The following is a 14,287-nucleotide window of genomic DNA, read 5'->3' on the forward strand; positions in this document are numbered from 1 at the left end:
TGCAAAAGAATGTACTTCAAAGTGACCTAAGGATTCAGGCTCAATTGAACATATTACAGCACCTCCAATACTGAAATTGTCTGCTAACTGATGACATGTCACTCACTGAGAACCAATACTAACACTGGAGACAATGATTAGACCTAGGCTAACTAATTCATGTAAAACTTAACTAGAACTCATATTGTTTAGCATAATGATAAAAAATACTCTTATCATCATCAATTCTCAAGCTATCTGGAAGCCAGAATTCTAATGACATCATACGTGACCTTGTTGACATTATTTAAGTCAATAAAATAATGGAGTACAGTATGCATTAACACTAACATCTAGCACTAAGAATTGGGTTATAATAAATTCAAAACCTAATTGAAAGAACTTATCTCAAAAGTTAATGCTGTAGAATCCCTTCAAACATTATGAATGTGCAATAATCTGTCCTAATATTCCAGTGAATGTAAGAAACATTGTTGCCAGCAACAAGTAAATGCCCAGGTATGTATTTTCTTCTGTGTTAGTACAGTATTGATTCTCGGTGGGGAACATGTCGGCCGTTGCCAGACTAATTGGAGGTGCTTTGACAGGTTCAATATAGTCTCAATTTGTAGGTCTCCCTCATAGACACAGAGTTGGGCTTCGCACATTGATACACTAGCCCTAGGGCAGGTAAAATTATTTCTTTGGTATATAATCTTGTATTGGTTCCCTGTTCTACCCTTAATAGGGAAGTTCTTGGGGACCACACAGCAGCCTAATCACAAAAAGTAAAGATTTTTTAGTCTTACATATCATTGTGATATACAGTAAATAGAAATATTAAAATTCAAATATGACACTATAAAAGTACCAACGCCAAAACTAATATCTTTTGAAAAATAGAGGGAAAATAGTGTATGAACTTAGAAATATTTTTTTTTTGCATAATGTCATCATAACAAATATCACCCGATTATATTAAAACATGATTGAATAGTTTTTCAGTCAGAAAATCTCATAAGAAAATTTTCAGTCATAAGTAAAATAAATAAAAGTATTCCTTACGTGATATTTTATCCTATGCAGATCATTAGCTTCTAAATACTCGTCACTCGCATAACCCCACAACTCCTTCCTTACTCTTTCATGAAGCTCCTCGGCAAAGGCTTCTGCCAATCTATCCGCAATCGCTTTGACTAGGATGATATTGTAATCATCATAATCTGCTTGAAATCTGTAAAAGTTAATGCAATAACCCCAACATAAGCAATTCCTGATTTGCCTTGTCTAGTTTCATGCAGAGCATAATAAACATATCCCACTTACTAGACAATATATACAGTATACATGGTGCATTGAGAAAACAATTAATTCCCTATTTGATATTGTTAATGGTTCTCTTATTACATATATTGTATATTCTATAAACATATAAATGCATAGAGATTTTTAGCATGTCTCAAAAATGAGTTAATCCTCAGATTCTCCTACTATGTGAATTTAAACATAATTATACATACTGATTGCACAGATTCTCTGTCCCAAAGCCAGCAGACACAGCGAACATTCCAATGTAATCCTTTATACCAGTTTCTTTGGGAGCAATGAAATCCGAAATGCAGCAAAAAGGACTGTGACTTTCCTTGGCAGCCTAAAAAGAATACATTAGTTTATCTAAAAATGAATGAAAATTAATACTCTTAACTAAAAAGTTTCAAAATATTAAATGCGGAGTGGCATACGAATGAGGTTGACTAACATTTATGGCATTACCTGTTGCCTTAATCCATACAGTCTTGCAGTAACATCAGATCTGGACTCATCACTGTAAAGTTCAATGTCATCCTCTGCAGCATTAGCTGGATAAAACGCAACTATACCATGGGCTTTTAGAGTTCCTTCAGTAATAATAGTAGAGAGCAGTCTCTGTGCATCATCAAAGACACGTTTGGCTTCGCCTCCTATGAAAATGATAAGAATAAATTCTTAGTATTCTTACTATATAACCATTTTTTGAAGTAGGAGCACAAACCTTTTGAATATTAGACCTTAAATTAGGATCCATTTATGGTATACTTTACATTTTTACATACCTCATCTTAACAATGAAAGTATCAGATAATGTTTTTCATTGTACTGTACAGTATATCCAAATAAATTTTCTTTCCATAGATAAATAACCTTACAAATTTTGTAAAGTTTCCATACACATAAATAATAAAGAGAAAAAACTTGTAATAACTACGTATCTAAAATGCATCTAATGGCACCTAGAGTAGAAATATCTGGAATGGTTAACTACTATGTGTAAAAATTATAATGAGGCTATGGGAAGCTATCGTGTCATTACCAGGATTGACTAATGTAACTCCATTTACTACAACTTACCAAACGTGCAACTTAAGAAATTACATAACATAATAAATAGAGAAGCAAGACTGATGTAAAAGGTGTCCCACCCAGGGAAAGGCTCACTCCTACACTAATTTATTTACACTGGCTATCTATTAAAGCAAGAATTGTTTAGAATATTTACAATAGCTCATCAAGTTATCAGAACCAGACATGCTAAATATCTAAGAGAATTGCTACATATTGTGCAGCTAACAAATTGTGTTGACACGAGAATAGTTAGAGATAGTTTAAAATCATTGGAACTTAGATATATGTCTACAGTAGGCTCTAGAGCCTTTAAATATGTGACCCCAAGACTATACAATAAGCTTCCACTAAACATCCTAAAGACTGAAGATATTAAGGCTATCAAGAGGAAACTGAAGACTTTCTTGTTCTCTAAGTACTTCAATAATGTGGACCTGACAGTAATTGAGCAATTGATGGTGTGAGATGCTGAATACCTTGGAATGTATACAATAAAATGAATGTGATGCTCCTGTAGAGAGTAGGGTTTCCCTGCTGTATAGGGCCAGAAAAGCAGTCCTTAAAGTAAAGTATTAAAAGAGGAAATACCAATAGTTTTATTGGCAAAGGTTCAAATATGAGTAAAGTACTTGCCTACAGTAGGATCATTGAAAATTTTCGGATAACCTCTGTTTGGATATTTTCCCCGAAGTTGCCACACATCGAAGAAGGGTTTCCAGTCAATATAAGGCACAAGAAGATTTAGATCATAGTCTTTGAACACCTTGACTCCCAGGAACTTTGGTGGTACTGTAAGAAAAATTGAAAATTCAACTCAAATATTCAAACATGCTTCTTATTTGCATTATCAATATAACTAATTTCAGGAGTTAACTACTGAAATTCTTAAAAATATAAAAGTCTGCACACCATTATTAATGATAAAGCAAAGTAAAATACATATATAATACTAAGTAATGTATTTATGCCTAAAGCTACCAGATATGAAAATATCACTATCATACATAGGATTTGAAGCACCATAAACATCTATCACATAGTTCTGGAAGTATTTATAGAAAAAATTCCCTGACCAATAGTTGATAAGAAAAATTCATTGTTTACTAACCAGGTGAGGGCTCGCTCTGCCAGTCTATAGAGAACTTCTTTTCTCTAGCCTCTGATAAGCTCACATATTTCTTTTCTCGAAGATTCTCATAATGCTCCTCTCTTATAATTTCATAATCTTCATTAAGTTCATCAATATAATCGTCATAAAAATTCTTGTCCATTAGGGATGAACACTGTAAAGAAATGTATACATAATTTTTAAATTTTAGATTATAAATGAGTTTATAATAAAAGTAATTGGAAAATTTACATTCTTTCTTAATGATCTGACTTCATCAGAGAATTTTGATGCATGTATCAAATATGATCAGGAACAGATTTTCTCTTTGACAAAACCATACGCCTCTCACAATACTCCCTCCAAGTTTAAATGAATGATTTTATATTCAGGGATGATTAATCTCTATTAGCAAGTTGATATATAAAATTTGTTTCTGAAAACTTGACAGTAACACACATTCCTGATACTAACCACGACCACACTTTTAGATGCATCAAGAACATGGACAACAGGATGCTTGTACCGAGGGGCAATCTTTACTGCTGTGTGGGTTCTAGATGTAGTTGCTCCTCCTATCAAAAGAGGAACCTAAAATGGAGAAAAAACACTCCTTGAGATATGGAAAAAAAGTAGGGGTAGATAAAGAAATGAGGTAAATTACAAAATATGATTTAAATCAAATGAAAGTGGCACTTTACAGGGTAGTGCAAGTCACAATTTCCTTTCTTTAGGTACTTTAAAAAAATACATTATTATTCTATGACATTTTGTTAAAAATAGATTTTGCTCAAGAAGGCTATCCAAAACTATATGTACAGTGAATAATGTTCTTGATTACTATTCATGGTTTTGGGTTTTACAATACACCATAAATTGCTTCATTTCTGTATCTAATTTATATATGATATCTAAAGTACCAATGGTTTATTTAAAATTACTAACAATCTGTAGTTAAAATACTGTACGTTGAAAATAAAAAAAAATTCTGCCAACAATATTTTGTAATTCTATCAGTGGTACAGTACAGTACAGCAATTCTTTGGAGTACAGTAAAGTACCGTGGCATGAACATAGTAGAAGGTGAAATTTACTTTTCCTTTCTGGTCGTTACTAATAAAATGGTAAGATACATAATACTGCTGATTAGTCAACGTTATGACTATAGATTATTTCTTTGAAAGTCTACAGCTGATTAAGAAAATCCTTGAGAGATATTATTTTAGTTACTTCGTTTTGGGCCAATAATCTCTCAATACTTTATAAGAGTAATGCAAATAGGCCTAAACCTGATATAATTTTTATTTTACTGTGCTGTACACTTTTAAATGAAAGATATTCTACAACTGTGAACTGTTAAAGTTTAAAATATAGTTTTGTGTTGTACCATAGATATATATGTATATAAAATAATTCACATAAATTCATATCTTTTCCACAGATATCCATGAGAAGAAACAATGCCCAGCTGAAGCTCAATTGCTGCCTTCAAATCCCAGTTCTGAGTTAATGGCTAAGCGACAATTTTTACCAAAGGTTAGTAGCTACCTAAAAAAAAATCCTATATTTAGTCTACCTTTTATGTAAAAATGGTATGATCTTTTTAAGTACCAAGTCTAAAATGGATGAGTAATGTCTGTACTATACAAGGGTGATCTTTGTATCCAGCATAATTAATGTTACATGATAACTGATTATTAACCCCTTTCACTTTGGGTGATCCAACATTCTGGATCAGGATACTTAAGTAAGGTAAAACTGTATGTGACATCCCAAATTAACTAAATACTTCAAGTATTTTGCTCTTCAATGTGTTTACAATCACACGCAACTTTGACTTTGAGGCTCGTAAGGTTTTCACTTATGCAGGAGTAAAATACATTAAAAGTGAACAAATACAGTATTAATATTTTCAAAATTAAGGGAAAAGTTTAAATATATCAGGTAGACTGCCTGGGATCTTTTAAAAGCTAATTCCAGAACTTGCCTTTAATTTTACTGACATAAATAGTTTATGAAATAAAAGAATTAAATACTATAAATGGGTTTCTTCTAGGTTAGAGAATTAATTAGTGGGGAAGCAAGTTTTTCTTCTTAATTACCAACAATAGAGAGACTAAGAAGACTATATTAAAATAATTATAGTTACAGGGTTAGAGATAGCGAATTTTTTTTTATAAAATGAAGGATGGACCATATGCCTCCAAAAGGTACACCATAAAAAATTTTATCCGCTCATCCCTTTATTACTAATAGTCTGGCAATCTGTCCTTGTTTCATCTATGCAGAAGCCACTCTCTTTCATACTGCTCTCTCCATTCATACTTCATACTTCACAGTCCAGCATATCTCGAAAGTAACAAAAATTATATACTCCCTCCATCTCCCCTTTGGCTTTCGTTATACTGTACTTTTCAGCTATCTGAAATATCTGCCTCCACAGATTTTGAAGTCAAGTGCACCTGTTGTGACACTGTTTCAAATTTTGTACACTACAGAGGCGGCCCCCCCCCACACCTTTCCCAAGAGGATCACATGGTTGTTATCCTGATAGGTATTCTTTTTTTCCATCTTTCCAGCTACTATTACCTTTGTTTTGTTAAATTAATTTAAATTCCTCTCCTATTCATTCCACCTTTTTAAACATTTTCATCACCACTTCTTCGGAATCTGCTGTTAACATTATTCCTACTGCATACACCAAATCTCTGCCTTTATAATGCCCATTTAGTTACCTTTCTAAGTACTGAATCAAAAGCCTTTTCAAAATTTACAAATATTTGATACAATCTTCTTTTGTGTGGCCCTTTTCTTGCAATTGCCTCATTAAAACCACTGCTTCTGTTGGTAATTTCTCTAATATAAAGCCAAACTGATAATTATCAACCTTTACAAAGTTTTCCTGCTTTTCTAAAACCTATATAGCATGTTCATGAAGTTTTATTCCTTTATAATATCTTCTGGTTTACAATAACATAAAGAAAGATAATTATGCTTTTGGGAGCTAACAGGAACATTTAGCATATTGATTTGATAACTGAGAACAGTAAGAGCTATAATGAAATGCTTTGCAAGATTATTCTTTACCGTTCTGAAGATATATTACAACACCTTTTTTTTTTTTGTGTGTGTGTGTGTGTGAAAATATACCTTACCTCTAAAAAAATGTTATAAGTGAGGAGCATTGTATAAGGGAATATGTCTTCCTACTGAAGCCTTTAAATACTTTTAAAGTATAAGGTATAGCACTCACCATGCCTAACCATCAGGACAGATTACATAAATATTTCAGAAGATAAATTCAGGAGTTTGCTATAACTTTAGACCACCTACATATAAATTTATTAGTTAATTTTGTAACTAAAATTATCCATTTAATATGTGGTTGGCACTTACAGCCACCTGCTCAGAAGCAAGTTAGCTTTGGATTTCCATTTTGGCTCCCACTTTTCCTGCGCCACTGAGGTTAATTACATTCAATTAAATTTTATAATGTCACAATACATAGAAACAGAAAATTGTGGAGAAGAATAATTCATTGTATTATCATCTCTCATTACTCTCCATTTATACTTTCCATGCTTGTCAATAAACTTATTCCTTTCTTTCTCTTCTTATTTTTGTATCAAATACCATTTGTTACAAACTTTATAAAATGTATTAAGGTACAGTATATACATGTACATTATGAAAATAGAATAACCAATCTCCTTAAAAATAGATATGAAGTTTAAGCACCTACTGTACAGTACTTAACATATATATTAAGCCACTCACCTGCAATCCCACTCTCTCCATTTCCTTAGCAACAAAAATCATTTCATCAAGAGATGGTGTTATAAGTCCTGAAAGTCCAATAAAGTCAGCTTTCTCACTAATGGCACACTCCAGAATCTTATCACAGGGGCACATTACACCCAAATCAATAACACGATAGTTATTGCAACCGAGTACTACACCCACAATATTTTTCCCAATATCGTGAACATCTCCTTTAACAGTAGCTAAAACAATTGTGCCATTATATCTCTCACTTTCAGAGGAAACACTTCCGGTTTCTTTCATTTTTCTTTGACGTTCCTCTTCCATAAATGGAATCAAATATCCAACAGCCTTTTTCATTACTCTTGCAGATTTGATAACTTGGGGGAGGAACATTTTACCAGCACCAAAAAGGTCTCCAACAACACTCATACCATTCATTAATGGACCTTCAATAACATTTAGTGGCCTAGGATACTTGTTTGTATTAGCTCTTGCCTCTTCAGTGTCAATTTCAATGAATTTATCTATACCTTTCACAAGAGAATATCTTAACCGTTCCTCGACACAGTTTATTCTCCAGTCATCCACAAGATTATCACTCTTTGTCTGTGTAGTTGTCTTTTCTGCATAAGCCAGTAGCTTTTCTGTTCCCTCTGGATCAGTGTTCCATAATAATGCTTCCGCAAGGTTTAAAAGATCCTTCTCAATGTCATCATATAGAGGTAAGCAGCCTGCATTCACAATACCCATGTCCATACCAGCTTTAATAGCATGATATAAAAATACAGAATGCATAGCTTCGCGTATTGTTTCTTTCCCACGGAAAGAGAAGGAGAAATTACTCACGCCTCCACTCACTCTCGCTCCTGGGCAAGTAGCCTGAAAAAAGTGCATTATATCAGTAAATTTACCTAGTAATTAGAAAATTGGAAAGTAAACACCTACCATACAATTCCAGTTAATGGTTTTTATGGTTATCTGCAAAACCCACATACCTTTGACATTCGTGATTTTTTTTTAAAAGTAAAAGGCAGTGTGAGAATGCCCATCAGATGAAGTAGCAACTATTTATTTCTCCTCTCTTGTTTAGCTGTCTGTATGCATCACTTAAACAAATCAATGCCTTGGCTGGGAGAATATCATTTTAAGTGGCTTATGAATTGAGAGAAATAGTAGCTTTCAACTTCAACTACTCACTGGACTTGTTTATAATTTAGGACTGTTAGCTTGATGGGCCTAATCTGAAAACTGGCAGAATATGTAAGAGGAGATAAGCAGATTACATAAAAAAATGTAGGAAAATTAAGGAGTTAAGGACCAGTAAGTTACAGTTCACCAGGATGGAGAGGTTAGGGGGATGGCCTTCACATCAAAACTGCAATCATAAGTCATCACATGGTGAAGACCTACCAATGAGAGTAAGGTCAAAATTGGTCCTTATGACACAATATTGGACTGGATTGGATTGACTTTGTAAATTTTCCAGCCCTAAGGCTGCTAGGCCATTCAGCACATAACTATAAGTGGGGGAAAACCTTGCAATTGCACTATGAAATAAAAGTTAAGAGATTGGATAGAAGGAAGAAAGTGAGAAGTGAGGTATAGTAGAAGATTAAAAACAGAGTGCAGCTAGAGGTCGGATGGACATTGCAAAGAACCTTAAGTACTGTGTACAGTCTACCTCTGATAGCACTACAGTACCCTCTGAGGAGGCTGAACACTATAGAAAGCAGTCCACACTGAAGATTCCCAACATTCATTGCTTCTGCACTTAAAGCAAAGGTGACAAACTGATTTTTGCATGGTTAGTCATAGGGTCTTGGGTACCATATCAGATTAGACAATATGTCACATAAAAATGTTCTGATATACAGCTCTCAATTTTGTAACAAGGAATTGTTGGATTTAGAAAATATAAAATACAATTCAACTGTCTTCACTAAAAAAGCAAATGTTCTACATTTGTTAATCTCAATGAAAACACTATGCTGATAAACATTTATGAAGTCACTTATAGGCTAGTTTATTGGGACAATAAAATTTTAGAATAAACACCAGGGGGTGTCAAAAAGGAAGCAGCAGACTCGCTTGTAAATAATCTAGAACATAATTAAATATTCAAAAAATCAGATTTTAGTGTGGGAACTAAATAAGTGCTTTATATACTGTAGATGCAATACAGATCCAAAGATGTATAATGACCAACAAATGGAGAAATATTTGCAAAGGAAAATCATTACATATCACTGAGGGGAAATAACCTAGTACAGTACTGTACTGCAGAGATATGGTCTTTTAGGATAAATTTAAGATGTGGTTGACCATTTCAAACCAAACTAAAGTTTCTTGCACAATGTTGTTTGATGGAATACTAGAAAACTTGGCAGGTATAAATATCTGAAACATAACTGCTACTTTTACAAGAAAATATGATAAAGTTATACGGTATGAATATTGGACTGAAACTTACCACAGACTCATCAACAGTATTTGGTATATAGTATTTATAAATAACAATTACTGTACCTTTATAACTTTTGTAGCTTCTATAAAATTTATACCGTAATTATTGTGCTCTTCAATACCAGTAGCTATCGTTAATATGTTTGGATCAAAGATAATGTCATTACAATTGAATCCAACTTTTTCTGTAAGTAATTTGTAAGACCTCTGACATATCTTGATTTTATTTTCAGTGTCAACTGCCTGAAAAACAAAAAAAAAGATAAATATATTTTTATACATCGGTATTAAAAAAATTACTATTTCAATGTTGAAACTGCTCCTTATTTTTCTACTAAAACTAATTTTATAAATTTAAAAATGTTCTTACAAATATTTGGCCTTTTTAAGTAAACAGGAAAATAATCAACTCTTAATGCATTTCCTGGCTACAGCAATATCTCTCCTTTGCAAGTAAAGTAAAATAAATTTATTCAGTTTGTATAGCAGTCAAGTAAAATTAATAAATAAATTATTTTAGCGAGTTGAAACTTATGCAGCCATGTTTATATACTGTATAGTAAAGAATCAGACTTAAAGCAGAGATCAGTGCTTTTAAAACAAGAGTAAGTCGACAAACTTACCTGACCTGTTCAGTCAACTCACCTGGCCTTGTTCATCAAAAGCCATGACAACCACAGCCGCACCATATTTCTTAATCTGCCGAGCTTTCGTTAGGAAATCTTCTTCCCCTTCCTTCAGAGATATTGAGTTCACAATACATTTGCCTTGAGTTACCTTCAAACCAGCTTCAATTACTTCAAATTTGGAAGAATCTATACATAATGGAACCTGAAAATGTACATTAAAATAATTCATGAAAACTTTGCTCAACATAAAATGCAAAGTTTGCATAATCCAGCTGGAATTTCTGGTAGCATGTAAGCAAAAGAATATTATACATATATGAATGAGGGATAGGTCACAAAATTTCCTTGGAAAGTGACTCATATAAAGAAAAGTTTTATTTTCTAAGATGTATTACTATACAAATTGATCTATTGTAGAATACTAAATGTCAAAGAGTGACTGTATAATATTAATTTCCAGTACATGTTTTATGTATTAATTTACAGTAAACTCTTAGCAAGAACTATGTTCATTATTATATACTAATTTAAGCTCAAGTCTCAGCAATTGCAACACCGTATACAAATACAAAGAAACAGACTGACATGTATTGATTAATAAAAATCCTGATTAAAAAACTAACATTAATGGGTATGCAATACCCAACAAAAAGTAAATCGCTTATTTTCCAGTATTTTTTTTTTTTAAATCCTGAATTGTAGCGGGTAAAACCATCATAAAAAAGGCTGGCAAATTGAAGAGATAACATTAATGGGTATGCAATACCCAACCAAAAGTGAATCCCTTATTTTCCACAGTATTTAAAAAAGAAATTCCTGATCTGTAGAGGATAGAACTATCATAAAAAAAAAAACGCTGGGAAGTTGAAGAGCTAACATTAATGAGTATGCAATACCCAACTAAAAGTAAATCCCTTATTTTCCACAGTATTTAAAAAAAAATCCTGAATTGTAGAGGGTAAAACCATCATAAAGAAAAGGCTGGCAAATTGAACAGCTAACAAATTTGCATACTTTGCATATATCAGGTTCTGTAGCCACTAAATTCAGAAACCGTGTCATTGCAGCCTTGCCATCAAGCAACCCTTCATCCATATTTACATCTAGAATTTGTGCTCCATTCTCCACCTAAAAGAAATAAATAGTGATGAAAGGCATTACTATCATATGAAAACTGAAATGATCATTGATTACAAATCATGATCAGTATATTACATACAACATGGAACAAAAAAAGATTTGATATACAGTACTGTATATTTAACTCTACAGTATTTAGAATAACTAGATACTATACCATGCATTTCTAGAGGACAAAATTTTAAGTGATATGAATAACAATTTTATTCAAAATACAGCAATTGTACTAATCTAGTTTTGCTTTCATATTTTGTGGGGTTTACCTTAACCTTCCTTACAAGACTGTATATAATTTCATAAGAATGGCAACTAATGGGTTTCACGATTAATGTCATTGGAATCTGAAATGTCAACATACCTGCATTTTTGCAATGGCAAGAGCTTCCTCGTAATTTGCATTCTTTATCAAACGACAGAATATTCTTGACCCTGCCACATTGCATCTCTCCCCTGCAACAATTATAAGTAGATTTATTGTAAATTTTGTTTAGAAAAGATGTGGTTGTATAGTGTACAGAATATCCATTTCTGAAATGGTTAAGAATTGCCTACGATAGGCTAAGCAAAGGTCTTTTTTCATTATATTTTGCAACCCTCTGCAACTAATCAAGGCCTATTTGTGCATTTAGGACAAAGATTACTGTATACTAATGAACAATTCAAGACGTTTAAAATTTTTTTATTGGTCATAATCTCGAAGAATATCTTAGTTTGATAACTGTTGAATGAAATATAATACTGCCAAGACCATCATACTTCAAAACTGAAAGAGAAAAATCCCCCAATCAATAACTTATATATTGCATTACCAAAACAATTTCTTACTGAAGGTATTGCTCCTGATCATGCCAAGAGATGAATCCTATATTTCATGGTTTTTTGTTTTGTTTGATCATATGAATGACTGGCGTATATTGTAAATGTATGTTTATCAAGATTACAAAATATGTTCATATGATTGAATGAGTCATGTTTATATATTGTATGTCGAAATTATAGTTTATCTTATCTTTAGCTTATGGATAGAGAGAGGGATGGCTCAATATTGTACCAACCAGTGAACGTGCGAACTGTGTTTCTGTTTACAGTACTGATGTAGTAAACTGATTGATTCTTTTTTATTATGTAATATATTTTGTATTAGGATTAAAAGTTCAAGGTTTGAATATAACAAATAACACACGAAATAAGAAACTTACATATAGAAAGGGAAGTTTGGATTCTTATGCAATGATTGCCTACAACATAGCAGACTGCAATTTTCACGTTCAACTATCACTCGTGGCTACAGATTAATAAACGGAACTTCCTATATGAATGTGGAGTATCCAAATTTATATTATTTAAAAAAACTCAATATTTCATATCATACCATATTATTCGTGTTTCGCCAACTGTTTCTGTTCTTTTGGGTACAGTATAGTACTTTAAATTTTTAGTATAGGGGGTATGTTATTGATAAATCCTTTCAGTCTCCTAAGGGTTAACAGACTACCAAATCAATCCTGAGTTGTGGTTAAGTTAAAAAAAATGCAATAGTACAACATTTTGTAATGGTTCATATGAAAACTAATAACAGAATTTTATTAATGAAATTTATTCATTCTAGACTCGCCTAATGTTTATTCAGTATTACTTCTCTCTCGAAGCATGGTTTAATGCCGTTTACCCTAAAACTGGAAAATTTTTGTTTCCTTGTAATAAACCAATCCCTCTCATGAAGTATCAATACAATCTGAGGATAATGGCAATTACCATGGCAATGGTTACACCATAATTCCTTTTTCTCTTCAAAATCAAAAGGAAATCATTAGCCTCTTGACATCACTAGTCAGTAGGGTGGAAGGGGACATATTTATGATTATCAGGCGAGTAAATAAATAATGAATTTTATTACAGAAATTCTGTTTATCTCTATGAAACTTCCTTAATTTTCATTGTGCAGGCTTCCACACACTGATGGAGGTGGGGTAGTGAAGGAAAGAGATAGTAAATATAAATTCTTAGAATAAGAAATTTTATCAAGATAGAATCTCTCCTTTTGGTCAAGTTCAACAGTATTAGTGTTATTATTACTATTATTATTATTATTATTATTATTATTACTGGCTAAGCTACAACCCTAGTTATAAAAGCAGGATGCCATGAGCCCAAGGGCTCCAACAGGGAAAAATAGCCCAGTGAGGAAAGGAAACAAGGAAATAAATAAACTATATGAGATGTAATGAACAATTAAAATAATATATTTGAAGATCAGTAACATGAAAATAGATCTTTCATATATAAACTATGAAAAGAGACTTATGTTAACCTGTTCAACATAAAAAAATTTGCTGCAAGTTTGAACTTTTGAAAATCACTCCACAACTTGGTCACAGCTGGAATAAAACTTCTAGAATAATGTGTAGTTTTGAGCCTCATGATGGAGAAGGCATGACTATTAGAATTAACTGTTTACATACCTAGTATTACGAACAGGATGGTGCTGTCCGGGAAGATCTGAATGTAAAGGATAGTCAGAATTCTGAAAAATCTCATGCAACCTGCATAACGAACTAATTGAGTGATGGTGCCAGATATTAATATCTGGATCAGGAATAAGAAATTTAATAGACCGTACGTTCCTGTCCAACAAATTAAGATGAGAATCGGCAACTGAAGACCAGACAAGAGACCAATACTCGAAACAAGGTAGAATAAAAGAATTAAAACGCTTCTTCAAAATAGATTGATCATCGAAAATCTTACAAGACTTTCTCAATAAGCCAATTTTTTTGTGCAATTGAAGAAGAGACAGGCCTAACATGTTTCTCAACATTAA

General features: G+C 32.5%; 1 protein-coding gene and 1 long non-coding RNA gene across 4 annotated transcripts in view; one reads left to right on the plus strand and one right to left on the minus strand.

The window, feature by feature from the left end:
• Positions 1–7,233, plus strand: part of LOC137657691 (uncharacterized) — a 477,521-nt gene extending 470,288 nt beyond the window's left edge. The window contains exon 5 of the long non-coding RNA XR_011047190.1: positions 4,911–7,233. This is a non-coding gene — a long non-coding RNA (uncharacterized lncRNA). The remainder of the gene's footprint in view (positions 1–4,910) is intronic.
• Positions 1–14,287, minus strand: part of LOC137657689 (methionine synthase-like) — a 38,216-nt gene that overhangs the window by 1,260 nt on the left and 22,669 nt on the right. For all 3 annotated transcript variants that reach the window (XM_068392089.1, XM_068392088.1, XM_068392087.1), the window contains exons 9-19: positions 11,825–11,916; positions 11,341–11,454; positions 10,343–10,528; positions 9,761–9,940; positions 7,247–8,113; positions 3,944–4,060; positions 3,470–3,644; positions 2,995–3,150; positions 1,753–1,940; positions 1,500–1,630; positions 1,045–1,213 (exon numbers count right to left, since the gene is read on the minus strand). In XM_068392089.1, the coding sequence (XP_068248190.1) occupies positions 1,045–1,213; positions 1,500–1,630; positions 1,753–1,940; positions 2,995–3,150; positions 3,470–3,644; positions 3,944–4,060; positions 7,247–8,113; positions 9,761–9,940; positions 10,343–10,528; positions 11,341–11,454; positions 11,825–11,916 (2,375 nt within the window). The remainder of the gene's footprint in view (positions 1–1,044; positions 1,214–1,499; positions 1,631–1,752; positions 1,941–2,994; positions 3,151–3,469; positions 3,645–3,943; positions 4,061–7,246; positions 8,114–9,760; positions 9,941–10,342; positions 10,529–11,340; positions 11,455–11,824; positions 11,917–14,287) is intronic.

Source organism: Palaemon carinicauda, chromosome 18 (genome assembly GCF_036898095.1).
Source record: "Palaemon carinicauda isolate YSFRI2023 chromosome 18, ASM3689809v2, whole genome shotgun sequence".
Classification (NCBI taxonomy): Eukaryota; Metazoa; Arthropoda; class Malacostraca; order Decapoda; family Palaemonidae; genus Palaemon; species Palaemon carinicauda.